The following is a 16,580-nucleotide window of genomic DNA, read 5'->3' on the forward strand; positions in this document are numbered from 1 at the left end:
GAAAGCCAGCAGACCAAGAAGAGGACGGACTGCTGTCCTAGAGAACCTTCTGGCTGGGGTCTGGATGCTAGTTTCTTTTATGGAGCAAAGAAAGGGGGAGGTGAGGAGGTAAAGTAAAAAGGCCAAAAGTTGTTGCAGTATCTCCTGGTTTGGGCCAGACTCTGGGAGGGTGTGTGTTAATTTCTTCTTTCCTGCAGCCATTCACAGGTGGACCTGGTCAGAATGTTCCCTGTGAGCTAAACAAAGGTATTTTAGCTTAAGGCTTAGCACGGGAAGCGGGGTTCCCAGAGACGGACCATTATGTACAATTTTAGCTATAGGCACCATCCCTTTAGTGATTAACTTGTAGCAAAAGCAATAGAACACAAGGTTAAAGTGAAATAAACAGATCCAATATGGAGTCAGATTTGTTCTTCCTTAAATGCACTTTGTATCATTTTCCCTTCACCTTCCCTGTCTTCCTCCTCCTCTCTCTCCTCCTCTTGTCTTTGTCTTATTTTAATTCACTAAATCCTAAAGGATGAGGTCACTCCTAGGTCCAGAACACACTGATGGTTTTCCAGCTGGCTCACCATAAAAGCCTCAGCCCGTACCAGCCTACAAGGCCTGCACTCACCTCACCGTCGTGCCTACAGCTTTCTTGTCCTCCTGCAGACACACTCCCTGCTTTGTTACTCCTTGGACACCTCAAGAGAGCTCTGTCTCAGAGCTTATGCCCTTGCTGATCCCCTGCCTGCTCTTCCTGACAACCACTGGTAATTTCCCAGCACATGCAAGTGGCAAGTCTCCCGACCACTCTTAAAAATTCCAATGCTAATTCCTGCCTCGCTTTATTTTTCTTCAGAGTCCCTACTGCCTTCCGTTATACTGTATAATTAACTTATTCTCATCCAACACCAGCCTCTCCCTACCAAAATATAAGGCACGGATTTTTGCCACTTTGATTTCCTGTTGTGTCCTCAAGCACATTACAACAGTGTCTGGCTCTAAAAGGGCAACTATTAAAATTCCCATTCATTTTCATTAATAAATATTAATAATTAATAGTAATTAATGCGTATTAATAGGACTGGGCTGAAAAGCTGGAATGGTTTCCCCAAGTCGCTTATTTAGTAAATGGCAAGGCTTTAATTCAAACCCAGATCTGTGTCTGGCCCACGATCCACGTCCTTTTCACTACACAGTGGTTTCCTTCCTCTCCGAATAGCCAGCTAAATACCTTCCTATATTCAGGGAGTGGCTTCTGCACAGGGGTTCCCGCTTTCTAGACTGAAATGTGGTCAGGGATCCGATTGTGCGAAGGCAGGAAGGGAGAGAAAGGTGCTCGGCCACGAGCCTGCTGGGGGGTTTTCTGCTTACAGGAGTTCAACGCAGGTGCCTGGGGAGATCACCGGAAATCTTCCTGAAGCCCAGGCTGCATCGCCTGCACACAGACTCTGGGAAAACTAGTGGCACACGCGAGCCAGCCAAAGGCTCCGCTCTGACTGCGGGCACAGCTGTCTAACTGGAGCTTGCTGTTTATCAACATAAGTTGCTTTGCCGTTCGGAAATGGGAGTTAATCAGAATATGGCAAATGCTGCACCTTGAGAAATGTCACCGCTGGTCATGTTTGCATTTCCATATTTGTTCCTTGTTAGTTTAATGTGTGTGTGTGTGTGTGAAATGCTTTTAAAACAAATTACGCTCTACTCAGACCCGCCCCGGTAGCAGGCTGTGTCGGAGTCTGTTCAGAGGGTGTGGAAGAAGCATCACTGAGCCCTATTTTGGTGCAGCTGGATGCACTGCACATAACCTACATTTCTGTAGCAATCGGTTAGAGCAGAGTGCTTCCTGACCCTGGCAGCTCACAGGGAGCCTTGGAGAGCCGGGCTCCCCTCCCCCTTCCCTACCTGCCAGTCATCAAGGAGCAAAGGTCATGGGCTGGAAGGGATAATTATGCTGCCTCAGGACCCGGTGCTCCCCCATGAGGACCACTGCAATGTAATTCATTCCTTCACTCTTGCTTCTCAAGTATTAACAAAAAGTCAACAAAAAAGGCTTTTCTTCTCCACCAGGACTTGCCAGCCCTGGATGAGAGCAGTCAGCATGAATTTTAATCAGAGAGTCTGTTTTTCAGCCCTGAATTTTCCATAATCCATTTTTTTTTTTTTTTTTTGTCTATTAATTGAAAGCGAATATGTGTAGAGTTTGAGAACTGATGGATTTGGACGCCTGGGAGCCCAGTGGCTCACATGCCGAGCTGGGCTGGCGTGCGCCTGTCGGCAGAGCCCACGCTTATATAAGAGGTCCGTTAGAAGATGATGTCTTTCTTGTTGAAGTGATTCACACTGTGGTTCTTTAAGTGGGTCAGCCAGTGCTGTAAATTAATTTACACAAAAGGAAATCACAGTTTCTCTTAATTTATTTTTATTCTTTTAGTAATGAATCTGTAGAGGGGGTGAGATGCACGCCCTGGGTAAGGGGGGGTTCTCCTTACTCAGATCTTCTTTTTTACTGTATCTGGGCTTTTGCTCTGCTTGCTTCCAGCTACTCTACCCTGCTTACCTTTTCCAGGTGTGTGGCTGTCATGATGCAAGGGCCATGCCCACCTCCCTCAGAATGGCCCGAGGCAGGACCATTCTTCCTTGGTCCTCTAACTTCTCCTGTGATCAAAAGGGCCCTGGAGTGATGGTGTTTGAACAGGGACACATAGATCTTTTTTTGTTTTCTGGCCAAGATTTAGTGAGGGGGTGTCAGTGTTTCAGAGGATTACTGGAACCAGAGCAAATCATGCCTTGGTTGTGCTTTTCCCACTTGATATTCTATAAGATTTTTCTTCTACTTACTGACTGTATTAGTTTCCTAGGGCTGCTGTAACAAAGTACCACAAACTGAGTGGCTCGACAACAGAAATTGATTGTCTCCAAGTTCTGGAGGCCAGAAGTCTGAGGTCAGGGTGTTGGCAGGACCCTCTGAAGGCTCTAGGGAAGAATCTGTTCCAAACCTCTCTCCTGGGGCCTGGTAGCTCCTTGGCTTATGGTAGCATAATTCCAGTTTCCACATGGCATTCTCCCTATATCTGTGTCCAACTTTCCCCTTTCCCAGCATCTAAGGATGCTGGTCATATTGGAACTGAGGCCCATCCTACTGCAGGATTACCTCGTCTTAACTAATTACATCTGCTGTGACTATTTCCAAATAAGGTCACATCCTGAGGTTTTGGAGGTTAGAACCTCAGCATATGAATTGTGAGGGGAGAGGGTGGGGGACAGAATTCAGTCCATAACACTGGTCATTAGTTATCTGTTGTTGCCTGACAAACTACCCCTAAACTTGGTGCCTTATAAGAATCCAGGCCTGACTTACCTGGGTTCTCTGGCTCTGGGTTTCTCCTAAGGCTTCCATCAAGTCTGCACTAGGGGTGCATCTACTTCTAATCTCCCTCAGGTGGTCGTGGGCAGGATCTAATTGCTTGTGAATTGTTGAGATGAGGGTCTCTATTCCTCACTAAATACTGACCAGAGGCATTTCTGGGCATGGGCAGCTCACAACCATCTGAACAAGAAAGCAGGAGGGCAAGAGAGAGTGTGAGATGAGATGGAAATCACGGTCATTTATAACCTAATCTTGCAAAAATACTGTCCATATCCTATTTGCTAGAAACAAGTCATGAGATTCAGCCCACACTCGAGGCGAGGGCATCACACCAGGACATTGGTACCAGAATCCAGGGACCGTTGGAAGCTCTATTAGAAGCCACTTACCACAGTCTGTCCTCTGAGTCATCCTCCTTTTTCATGAAAGCTAATACATGCTTGCTCCCAAGTAGTTTGCTTGGCCTGCTGCTTGCCAGTAGAAAGTCTGGGGTCTACTGGCCTCTTTTCATTTTGTACTGTGTCTACTCCTTTTGGTCCAAAATGACAGTGTTTCTGCTGATATCATTTTCTCGAAAACTCTGTGGGATTTCTGTGAATCCAGTAGGGGTTCACTGTACTAGAACAAGGTCACATCCACAAATGTCTTTGAGAAAAGCCTTCCTCTAGCTTTGCATCCTGTTGAGAAGGCCAAGAGTCAATGCCCAATTGTCCCATTGAGACAACCCGTAAGGCACACCTTCGGTCTCTTTACAGGCTGCTGTGCAGGACCCAGTAACAGCCCATGCTTTGATCTTTTTAGAGTCTTAACCCAGGGTTCTGCAGTCTCATTCAGCTCTGTCTCTAGACCACATTTTTCTGACAGTGCTTGGAAGCCATTTCTTAATTTTAGCATCTTTTTCTGTCCGGGGAGGCTGAGAATTTTCAAAATCATCAAGTCTTTCTTCCTTTTCTTTTAACAGTTCTTCCTTCAGTTTCTTACTCTTGCAGTTTACTATAAGCAGCAAGCTGAGGCCAGATGGCACCTTCAACCCAGCTTAAAAATCTCCTCTGCTGGATCACCAAGTTCATTAGTGCTGGTCAAGACCGCTCTGTGAGGGGGAAACTATATTTAACAGCCCCTCCCATGCATAATTGCAACCCACCCCCCATGCCAACTCCCTGCTCTTCCATTCTTACTCCACCATTGGCTTCATTGCCCTTTGCAGTCCCTGACCACTTAGGCCAAGGTTTTCAGGATCCCCAGGCTGACAAACATCTTGTTTCCAATAGCTCAAGTCTCTTAGTTTCAAGTCCTTGGACACCTGGAAGTCCAAAGTGATAGAGATTCATCATGTAAGCGAAACACTGATGATGCTGTAGTTGGCTAATATGTTACTCCCACAACCCTATCTCAATTAAAATGTATAAAATAGTCTTTAAGGAGCAGTAGAAACACATCATTGCATAAAGTTATAATTCTAATGATTTACATTTGAATAGCTTTTCCCACCCATTTTACCATTTACAAAGGGTTTTCATTAACCTACTTATTCCTCACAGACATCCTTTGCGGAAGATATCTTTTCCCCAGTTTCGAGCTTTGGGAACTGGGGCTCAGAAAGGTCAAGTCATTTTCTATCAGTTACATGATTTAGAGGATGTCACGTGACATTGGAATTTCAGACTCCACACCTGCGTGCCCTACTCTGCATCGTAGATGTCCTGTGGGGACATAGATGTCCTGTGGGGACATAGAGACTCTACCCTGTGGGGGTAGAGTCGTTTGGAGTCGGGGATCAGGGTGGGTATTTTTATTAGGATGATTTCTAGATGTGGCCGAATTGTCTCCGCATCTTTGAGTTTCCCTACCACAGACACTGCAGACACCACTGCCCTCTCTTTGTAGTGTGTGTTTTGTTTTGTTTTGGTCCAGACCCGGGTGCCCTGGAGGATGCTGTACCAGACCACGGTCCTCCAGAGGCTCTCTGTGAGCACATGCTGGCCTTCTTGGTCCTATTCCTCGGCCTTTTGGCAAATTTATAAGATAGAGTTTGGCTCTATTGGCAAAATGTCCTGACATCTTTCCGTAGTGAATTTGGACATCTGCTGAAAGATTTGGCTGTGTTTATAGCTGGTGCTGATTAGCAAATAGACTGAGTCTGAAGGGAAAATAAATTAAAAAGGAAAGGAAAAAGTTGGTATAGAATCTTCTCTATCTGTGGATTTGTCGTTTTGGAGTTTGTGATCATTTAGATGGGGCTGAACTTGGAGCTGGATGACTTAAAGGGTCGAGTCAATCTGCAGTACAGTGACCTTGGCTGGGCCACAGGACTCCAGCATGATGGAGGGTAAAGCACCTAGAGAATATATCTGTCCATCTCTTGATTGAATAGTTGAGAAAATTGAGGCTTGGGGAGATGAAGCTATACTTGCAGTGTAGCCATTAAGTGGTAAATCCAGGCCTCGATCTTAATTTAATGCTCTTTCTGAGGTCACTTGTTCCATCACACAATGTTCTGGTGTTTTGATAAGAATGTAAGAATTGTCAAATAACTTGTTATAAATATTGCATTGTTATGTTCGTCCAGCAGGCTGGCTCAGGGTACCAGGGTCCTCCGTGACCCCTCCGTGGCCCATGTGTTGGTACAGAACCCCGTGTTGCCTCCAGCAGCTTCCTGCCGTCTTACTCTCTATCTTGGCATCTTCCCCCTTGCAAGCTGGCTCTATCCCATCCCACCAGATTTCCCAGTTGCCATCGTAGCAATCAGTGTTGCTTTACAGCTTTTATCACTTCTGTTGCTGTTCCTTCCCTTCCCTCTGACCTCACCACGAACTCCATCAACACATGCTTCTGCCAATGTGTTCCTTTGCTTCCACTACTCCATTTCATCGGCCTTCGACCCATCTCTGCCCAAGGGCCAGCTTTGGAGAGTGGTTTTCCCCTTCTAAAATTGCTGGCCTGAGCATACCAGGAATTAGCGGGAATTGCTAGCCTCCAGGTTGTCAAAAGACAGGTGCCCCAGGATGTTTGCATGAGAGCTGAAGGAGAGGAAGACAGTAGATCAGGAGTTCGGACATTTCCCCTTTCCTGATCCCAAACTTAGAGCCACCGAAGTGTTTGAGAGAAGAGTACAGATTATTTGAACATAGTGATGGTCAGTCTGTCCGTGAAATGCATCCATTGTTTTTCTTCCTTTTTTTTTCCATTTCAGGGTAAATTGATGGATTTTAAATGGTTACAGAACTTTTTAAAAAAGAACTCTGATCTATGTTTCAAAACATCTCTGATTGCAGACACTTTGATGGTTCTAGACCATCACTGTCCAATAGAAGATCCTGTGGTGATAGAACTGTTCTGTATCTGCTCTACACAATGCAGTAGCCACCAGGTACAGTGGCTTTGGAGAGCTTGAAATGTGGCCCGTGGGACTGAGGAAATATATTTTACTTAATTTTAATTATTTTACATTTAAATACCACATATAGATACTGGGTACCACAGTGTAGTCTAGACCACTTTAGACCTTTTTTTTTTCTTTTCCTGCCGGAGGGGACATTGTAAACCCATCAAATATTAGCACTCCTCCTACCCCCAGTATCTTTATGTTATACTCTGTGGTTTCCCATGACCTTTCGCGACTCTGGAAACACATAGAAGCAGAGATGCCCTTGGGTTCTAGAAGGCATGTCTCTCGTCCACACCCTATCTCTGTTCCTGCCAGTTACATCAGCCACAGTAATCGACTTCGCCTAAAGCAAGGGCCCGTACAGCAGAGTAAATAATACCAGTACTAATAATGATAATGAGAGACCACATGTATTCCTTGTTCCATGTGCACAAGATACATAATACTTACAGGTGTTAACTCATTTAGTCTTTTAATTTATTTATTTATTTTTGGCTGTGTTGGGTCTTCGTTACTGCGCACAGGCTTCCTCTAGTTGTGGCGAGCGGGGGCTACTCTTCGTTGCCGTGCGCGGGCTTCACATTGCAGTGGCTTCTCTTGTTGCGGAGCACGGGCTCTAGGCATGCAGGCTTCAGTAGTTGTGGCTCGTGGGTTCTAGAGCTCAGGCTCAGTAGTTGTGGCGCACAGGCTTAGTCACTCTGCAGCATGTGGGATCTTCCCGGACCAGAGATCGAACCCGTGTCCCCTGCATTGGCAGGCGGATACTTAACCACCGCACCACCAGGGAAGCCCAACTCATTTAATCTGGAAACAGTCCTGTGAGCTGTTAGGCTATTATTATATCATCCCCATCTTATGGATCAGGAAACAGAGGTAAAGGCCACAGAGCCCATGAGTGCCAGCTCTGGGATTTGAAGTCCAGCATTCGATGGTGGAGCTCACTCTCTGACAACTGCAGAGCTGCCTCTGCCTTATGCACCACTGCAGAGAAGCTCCCGGCCTGCCCCCTGCACCTGCTCGGTGCCTGTCCCACACTGAGGTGGGCTTGGGTGCTGTCCGCTAAACCAGAAGCAGAGCCAGAGAGGTTTGCTACCGCGGTACTGCAGTGAAGTTGTGGCACTAGTTACCTAGGATCAGCAAAGCCTTCACGAGGCGAGGGCATAATCCTCCATCGGGCCACCTTCACTTCCGACACCAGCCGCAAGTGCGGGGGATCCCCAGACTATCTGTGCTTCTGACCAAGGGCTTATAGATTCCAGGGTCCCTCCCCTACCTCAGGTTCGACAGTTCACCAGAAGGAACTGCAGAACTCAGGACAGCACTAGACTTATGATTAGTTTTATTATAAAGGATAGAAACCAGGAGCAGACAAGATGCACAGGGTGAGTTCTGGGAGGGTCCCAAATGCAGAGCTCCTATGCCCTCTCCTTGTGGAATTGGGGGAACCCCCCACCCTCCCAGCACATTGATGTGCTCACCAACAAGGAAGCTTAACTGAGCTTCAGTGTCCAGAGTTGTTATTGGGGTTTTGTTTCTTTCAGTATGATGGATTGAATCATTGGCCGCATGACTGACCTCTCGGGGTTTTGTTTTTTTCAGGATGATGGATTGAATCACTGGCCACATGACTGACCTCTGTCTCCCGCCTCCCTCCCCTCCCCTGCGGTTGGTGTAGCATCATTTGGCTGAGAGCCTCAACCCTCTAATCACATGGCTGGTGTTTCTGGCATGACCAGCACCCATCCTGAAATCATCCTGGGACTCACCATGAGTCACCGTATTAGGATAAACTATCAGGGCCCACCATGAATACCAAAGACACTCCCATCACTTAAGGAATTCTAAGGGTTTAGGACCTCCACCCAAACCTGGGATGAAACCCAGCTAAATTCCTTATTGTATAGCACCTGCACCAGAAATGTTTCTTTCAAGTGGCTAAGATCAAGGATAAGGACCTTCGAATTTCTAAATTTTAGTGGTTACTAGACATATTCATACATGCTATCTCGTTTAATCCTCCTGAAACCCCCAGGTGGAAGATATTCTTGGCGTCTTTGTATTCCAGATGGATAAACTGAGACTAAATAAAGTTGAAAATGCGGTACACGAATATTCAGGTAGTAGAAATTGGTGTTGGAATTTAAAACCAATTTCCTAACTTTAGATCAGAAGTCCCTTGAACCTATAAGAAGAGGGGTAGAAGAAGATAAGAATAGAGATAGAGATGCTTTGAATTCTTTTTTTTTTTCGGCACACAGGCCTCTCACTGCTGTGGCCTCTCCCGTTGTGGAGCACAGGCTCCGGACGCGCAGGCTCAGCGGCCATGGCTCACGGGCCCAGCCGCTCCGCGGCATGTGGGATCTTCCCGGACCGGGGCACGAACCCGCGTCCCCTGCATCGGCAGGCGGACTCTCAACCACTGCGCCACCAGGGAAACCCAGCTTTGAATTCTTAATTGTGTTTCTTGTCTGAAAATGCAGGATGGAAGTGGACTTGGCCAGGATAGGACAGGAAATGAGGATTGTGTGAATCTGAGTTAGGTTCCTTCCCAAGGAGATGATGATTCCCTCTCTGGTTTTTCTTCATGGGTTACTTGGAGAAGCTCATGCATCAATAAGTCCTATGTCAGGCCTTATCCCAAGCATTGAAAATACAGAAATGGACAGAGTCCCAGGCTTTTTTGCAGGGAGTCAGAAAGTAAATGCGAGATGGCCATAGGATGTGGTGAGAAAAACAATAGAGGAAAGCACTTAGGGTGGGCACCTAATCAGGATGGGGTAGGGGGAAGAGAGAGTCAGGAAAGATTTCCTGCGGGAGATAAAGTAGGAGCTGGGGCTTAGAAACAAACAGAGATTAAGAAGGCCTAGAGTTCTATAAGGAAATGGTACTGGAATCTCTTGTCTCAGTCCAGGAGGCTGATGGGTCCTGGTGATGCCCCCAGAGCTAGTGCTTTGCCGGTTTCTTGCTCTGTTTGCATCTGCCTCAGCTGTGGCTAGAGCCCCAGCATTGGGGGAATGGGGGCTCGGGGTGTGGGGTGCGGGGTGCAGACCTCGGGAATGCTGAGGGTATATGGGTGTGCCCGGGAAACTCCATGGAGTTTCTCTTCTGTACAGCGAGGACTTTGGACTTTCCGACGTGTTTCCTGAGAAATGTTAGATGCCTCTAACATTTCATCATTTTGTATTTTTATGAAAAATGTTTTGCAAAGCAAAGGAATAGAGTAAACAGGATTATAAAGAGAATATTTGCCTTCTTAAGGGAATAAATTGTTCTCAAACACATCAGGAACGTTCATTTGCATAGAAACAATGCAAAGTCTACAGAACGGAGGCTTGTTTTCTTAGGTGTTTTGGTAAGTTAATTGCAGGTCGTTCTTGTCAATTGTGCCGCACTAGGTATATTCGGCAGTGGTAGAGCTGCATCCATTTAAATCTTGTATACTTCTGAATATTTGCAATTCCTTGAATGTTCAGAATATTTGAGTTTTCTCTGATCCAGCCTGAATTTTCTTAAATTAGTTCTGTATTTAATGGATTATACATATACTGGATTTGCATTTCCAAGAGGGTTTGGAGAAGTCCATCTTGTGTAGCCCAGCTGAACCCCATCCACTTTTAGTTATCTGGGGTTGGCTCAGGACCACCCAACAAAGTTCATACAATCTGTCAGGATGCAAAGCCCTATCTGTACTTCTAACTTCCGATGTCTTGTGGTCTTTCTGCATCTTTCTCCCCCTATAACTATGGAGTGCCCCCCATATCAATCTGACTACATAGACTTCCACTAATAATTAACACTTTGCAAGTATTTTATTTGTTTAGACAGCTCTTGAAGATTTGGGCATCATGGAGTTAGTGCCGTGCACAGAACAAAGCTGTCTTCTTGGTTCTACTCTCTCTGCTCTTCATCCTCTTCCCCCTTGCCCCTCATTCTCTTTCTCTTCTCCCCTTTTCTCCCCACCCCACTCATTCCCTGCCATTCACCCCTCTCAGAAGCAAAACACACTGCATCCCTTGTCTTAAGCGTAGCAGTTTCCCAGTCACTTGGGCATTTTCTTGGGGTTTTGTTCTCTACTCCTAAGTGGTTGCTCAGAAGATTCCAGATACATTTCTTATTGTGTTACATCTTGCCAGGGTTATTTCGTGAAAGGGTATCTTGAGGAAATATGCTTCCACTAAGTGGAATGAGAGCAGCTGCCGGGGATGAGTTCCTGGGCAAGAAGAAGAGCCTATGCAGACTGTAGAAGCACGTGGGAGTCTGGCCGGTTCAGAAACCTCAGGTAGTTCTCTGTGATCAGAGTTTAGGGTGATTATGAAGGTGACCGACAAAAAGATGGAGCTGGAGAAGCAGGCAGCAGTCACATCGCAGAGGAGCCTTGTGATTGTATTCTTCTCCAGTGGGTGATGGAAACTTAGTGAGTCAGTACCCCAGCGCGAGGAAGCAGCACAGCTGGTTGCAAAGCTGCCAGATAGAAGACCGTGCAATGTCAAAGTCCTGGAATAGGGCATGGATGGGTAGGGGATGCCGAGGAAATACATGTTCATGAGCAAACCAGGAAGCCAATGAGATTTGTGGTTGATTGGTTATGGGGTGAGGGAGAGAAAGAAACAAGTCAGGGAAAACCCCGAATTTCTGCCCTTGTTTCTTATTTGCCAAGTTAGGGAATGCAGGAAAAGAAAGAATAGAGATTGGGAGATGTTTAATTATAGAAACATAATTTAATCTGGAAACATAATTTTAATAACATTATAACTATCTTAATAAATTGGGCAAAGATGACAAGCCCTTGGACATCCTTCAAGACACAGACAGCAGGCTGAATAAGTTCAAAGTCACAACTGTCCAGCAACATGTTTGTGGGAGACTCTGGAACATAACTCCTATCTGATGAATCCTGGCCATATGATTTCGTATAAGCCACGGCTCACGACTTTGTGGTTCATGTCACTGTAAACTTGCTGCCTGACTGTCAGAAACTGGGCTTGACAGGGCTGAGGATCTTCACTTTGCTTTTTAATTGGTTTATCAAACAGCGTAAATTCAGCCTGGGATTGATGATTCGTTACATTTTTCTCTAGTCACCACCTTAAACACACTTGGTCTGAGCCCTTTCTTTCCTCCTATCTCTCTCCTTGATAATATCTAAAAAGACTGTGTACATTTCTGGTATTTTCAAAGGTGAGAACAGTTTAATTTCAGTATTTAAGACTCCTTTTCAGGTATTAAGTCCTTATCAGATGACGTAAGACTTCTATCTCGCAGCCCATTCCAGCATCCTTGCTCTCTGGACCTTCCTGGTCAGATCTGTGAAAGGCGTGATTAGTGGAAAGAAAAGCTTTTTTCACTAACTGGTCCTGCACGTGTGATTTTCATCTGGTTGGGACCCTGGAATCCAAGACCTGCCTGCAAGGTCATCACATCCCTCCTAAGGCAGGAACTCCAACAGGGAAGAAGGTAGATGCAACCCCAAACCCCCTGACATGGAAACTTCTCTTCCTGAAGATCAGAGATATCCAGCCCGAATTGTTCTAAGCTTTTCTCACTGCATTCTAAGACCCTGAGATAAGTCCCAGTAATCTTTAGTTACAGGGTTTTGGGTTTTTGTTTTTAGATAATGACACAAAGCCCACATTGTCGTCATTTTTACCGTAATACAAGTTGAAACTAAAGTGAGCTCTGTGAGTATGATTGCTATGAATACCATGCAATGGAAATTGTCTCTTCAAATCGAATCACACTGAAGACTCAGAAAACAAAGACTGTCCCTCGCCACAAATGGAAGCTATGTAATGAATTCTTTTTTCCCTATGCCTTTCTTCAATTTTCTATTTAAAGAAATTTCTGAAAATACATGAATTATGCAGCTTATCTCTCGGATGGAAAAGAATTTTCTCCTTGGATTGGATGACTGCATATTTATTAATAGCAGTAAAAATTTCCATGTTCTTTTGTATCAAATGGGATGCTGACTAAAATATGAAAGAGCCTTTCCAGCAATAATAACAGTAACCCGTAATGGCTGAATAATTATAAAAGCTGTATGGAACTGAAAGACATTTTAATTTGTCATTACTTCTGTGTGTTTAGGAAGGATCTGAATAGTTATTCTGACGATAAAAAAGTAGAGTGTACTCTTTTTCCTCATTATGGGATTATGTTCTTAATGTACCACTTTTACTGTAAGTTAAAAAAAAAAAAAAACCTCTCTTGTGGTTTCTTCTAACAATGTAATCATGATTGAAGTCTGCTCAGCTGGGAATGTATTTGGCTTTCTTACTATTATGTAGAGATTCTGCACTTCAAACTCATTTTCATTTGAAAAGTGTTCATCTTTGCAGATTTTAAAAATGAGATTACGCTTGTTTGCTTAGTGAGAACTTCCAACCATTATGTCACATTAATTCATGAAGATGACAGGGACTATAGAATTTCCTTAGGTCATGACCGGATGGTAGCAGGAACTGAATATGAGATTCTTAAACAGGTTTTTTCTTTTTATAACAACTATTAAAAAGCATCAGTGTTTACCAGGGTCATTCCAAGGTAAAATTTCAAAGCTATTTTTACCCCCAGAATGCAGGTCGTCTCCATTTTCTTTTGGTCTGCATTATCCCAACAGCATTCAGTTCTTACTCAGGTCCTAAGAATATTTTATGACAGCGCTGTTTTTTTGGAAAATAAAATGTCATGATATGCTGTGTGCTTCTAGGTGAGTGATAGAGTATTCCTTTGTGGCATGTGAATTTTCACTTACCAGATTTCCACTAAGATATTTAGATCTTAGTGTTGAGGAATAGGAAAATCTATGCAAGGATTTTGACATGCTCCAGCACTTTGCCGCCCTCCCCACTAAAATATAGCTTTAGGGTCAAAGGCAATTGTTAGAAGATACTCTTTTGGCAGCCTGGTTGCAGCCAGAGGATACCTTCAATACTGTGAGAAAAATGCCCTTCACATCATGTCAACAAGCTCTTTTGCCTTTGATTCTGACCTTTCCCAGGGTTCAGCTCCCACCCTTGACAGCTGATGACCTTGTGCCATTAACTTAGCCGATTTCGGCCTCAGTGCTCTCACCTTTAAAATGGGGAGAAATGACATACATATTAAAGGTGGACGAGGGGATCCAATTATCACGTAAAATAAATGTGAAAGTTTTGACACATGGTAGGCATGTAATACATGGAGGTATCTTCTTACCGTAAAGGAAAACACAACTAAAAACCCGTTAAAAATTAGTTATCTATTTGATTTAAATCTATACTTTTGAGAGTAAAACCAGAAACAATTTCTTCCTATTTATCCAACTGAAAATTTGAATGAATTGAAGAGGGCTTATACTTCTTTGAAATCTAAATGCTATAATGTTGTCCTTCCCTCCCCAAAAGAGGGTTTGGCAAAGAGTGACACCTGAAACTTAAAGATGTGTGTTTGCAATATGCCATATATAAAATTCAATTTATTATTTTAATTTTAAAGAACTTTCAGAGTGAATTTAGTGTCTGGATTGCCAGTATAGAGATATCTGTTTTCTTCTACATACACTGAAGTGCATTGGTAATTGAATTATTATATATACATGCTATTTAGAACTTAAAAGGTTCATCGTTATCAATTCACCTTTATTTTAATTTGATGGCTAAAGTGGTATGGGGGATGGGAAGAGCTTAAGAGAGAGAGAGAGAGAAAGGGGGGTGGGGGCATAGATGGGACTATGTAATTATGAAAGAAGGTAAGACTGTATTTCCTTCTGTTTTATAGCCTGAAGAATAAGCAGTGAAAACATCAATCAAGAGATGAGAAAAAATAAGTTAGGATTTCTGTGCCGTGGAGAATCGCTTACCAACCACCAGAAGAAGATTCTTTCTGGAACAATGAACATTTCTTATGAGGATTCACAGATTAACATATGACTAATTTAAGTTTTGGAGAGTGAATGAGCTTTCTTTCTTTTTTTTTTTTAATTTTGTGGTAAGTTATGATATTTGGATGGTTTTTAAAAACTCTTTCCTGATAATATATTTAGCACATGTTCTCAATTATAATCCTATAGCAAACAGCATCGTTCAAACTTGAAGGCAGTGGAAAATCTCAATTTCCAATTTATTCTCAGATTTCTTCAACATATAATTATTCTGTTAAATCCTTGCTGATCGAGATGTAAACCACTTCAATCATGAAATAAACTATTTTTTCATCTTGTTGACGTGACTGGTGGCAACGTGCACAGAACCAGACAAATCACTATTAGTAGAAAATATGTAATGGACACAAATTCTCACTTCACCTTCAAAAATGTGAGCCATCTTTGCCATCTGAACCAGGATGAAGAGGGTAATCAAGGAGGAATCCTCGTCTTTTTTTCCTGATCATTCAAATAACAGTTTCTCAAGGTTAAGCCAAGTCCTCTTTTGCAAGCTGCCAAAATAATAACTTAGGAAAAGGATTCGTTTTCCTGCATGAAGATCCTCTTAGGCAAAAATGTCTTAATAGCAGTTGACCTTGATGAAACGTTTTTCCAAAGGCATTCAAAAGAAGAATGATCAACCCCATACGAGAGGGAAATAAATGAGGGCTTCTTATGAAGTTGGCCTGAATTGTGGGCTTTCGTGTAGGGCACTGGTGATTTGGAAAGAAGTGAGTGAATTCTGAACAAATGACCGCCTTGGGTATTGAGGTCACCTGTTCCTCTGTTTCTCACTGAAGTCCTTTTTGCTGAACTGAGATTCAACCACTTCTTTAGGGAGAACGCCACTGACAGACTGGAAAACCATTACTCTCTGATGGGGACTATCTCGGAGGTTTAAATTTCTAGGTTGAAATCTTCTCCATGGCGAGTGGATTTGGAGTCCTACAGGCTGGCTGCAGAGCTGGGCATTTAAATGCTTCTTAGGGCCTGGCTGGGGTTGCCCTTTGTGCATTGTGACTGATCTCCTGGTGTCAGGATTTTCTGTATGTCTGTGACTTTTCCACAGAGAGCTGAGGTGGTTAAAGCTCAGTGAGCAATAAATGAAATGACTTAGACATCACAGTGTTGTTACGGAGGTGTTTGCAATTTGGCACCGTTCTCTTGAGAAAGGTCCACTCAGGAGAGACCAGGCTTGTCAGTTTCCATGTCTGCAGAGAGGAGAGGCCACGCCAGCCACGCCAGTCATGGGCCATCCCTTGGGAAGGAAGGAGGCTTTGAAAGGAAGCAGTCTATTTTTCTGTTTTGGAAAGCACACAAAAGAGGTACAAACCTCCAATGATGACTTTTCTTCAAGTGTGTAAAATAAGGCTTTCTTTGTCAATTCTGCTGTAAAATAAGCATTGTCCAAGTAAAAAAAAAAAAAAGGAAGAAAAAGTCTGTTTCTGTTTGTGAGTGAGCTCACATCCTTCAGTGTTTTTTGTTGTTATTGTTGTTAATAACAGTACGGACTCGCCTATGAACACAGATCTCTTTCGCTTTTCAGAAAGGCTGTGCCACACCCTTTATAGATAAGCTCCCAGATATAATAATCAGATTATTTCAGAATTCCTCATCTAAATACCATTGCTCTTTGGCAACCTGTCCAGTGCAAGTGAATACCCCGCCAGAGGTCTGTGGTTTGTTTTCAGATTTCTTTTTTTTTCTGCCCCTGCAGATAAAGGGAATTGTCATTCCAGTGTACCATGGAGGTGATGATGAATGTTATTTATATTTGGGGAAGTCTTAAATGGAAGCATCTCTGCTGGGGAAGCTAGCTACTTGTTGTTTCTGTTCCTTTTTTGGGGGTATGGTTATATTTGCTTAATTAGGTTGTGTCTTCCCTTCCAATGTCATTAGCAACAACGGGACTGAGACGTAAGGGAACTATTTTC

At 43.8% G+C, this 16,580-nt stretch overlaps 1 protein-coding gene across 1 annotated transcript in view; it reads left to right on the forward strand.

The window, feature by feature from the left end:
* ZMAT4 (zinc finger matrin-type 4) overlaps window positions 1-16,065 on the forward strand; it is a 335,488-nt gene extending 319,423 nt beyond the window's left edge. The window contains exon 7 of the mRNA XM_065899963.1: window positions 14,502-16,065. Coding sequence (XP_065756035.1) covers window positions 14,502-14,520 — 19 coding nt within the window. The 3' untranslated portion in view covers window positions 14,521-16,065. The remainder of the gene's footprint in view (window positions 1-14,501) is intronic.
* The last annotated feature ends 515 nt before the right edge of the window (window positions 16,066-16,580 follow it).

This window comes from Phocoena phocoena, chromosome 21 (genome assembly GCF_963924675.1).
Source record: "Phocoena phocoena chromosome 21, mPhoPho1.1, whole genome shotgun sequence".
Lineage (NCBI taxonomy): Eukaryota > Metazoa > Chordata > Mammalia > Artiodactyla > Phocoenidae > Phocoena > Phocoena phocoena.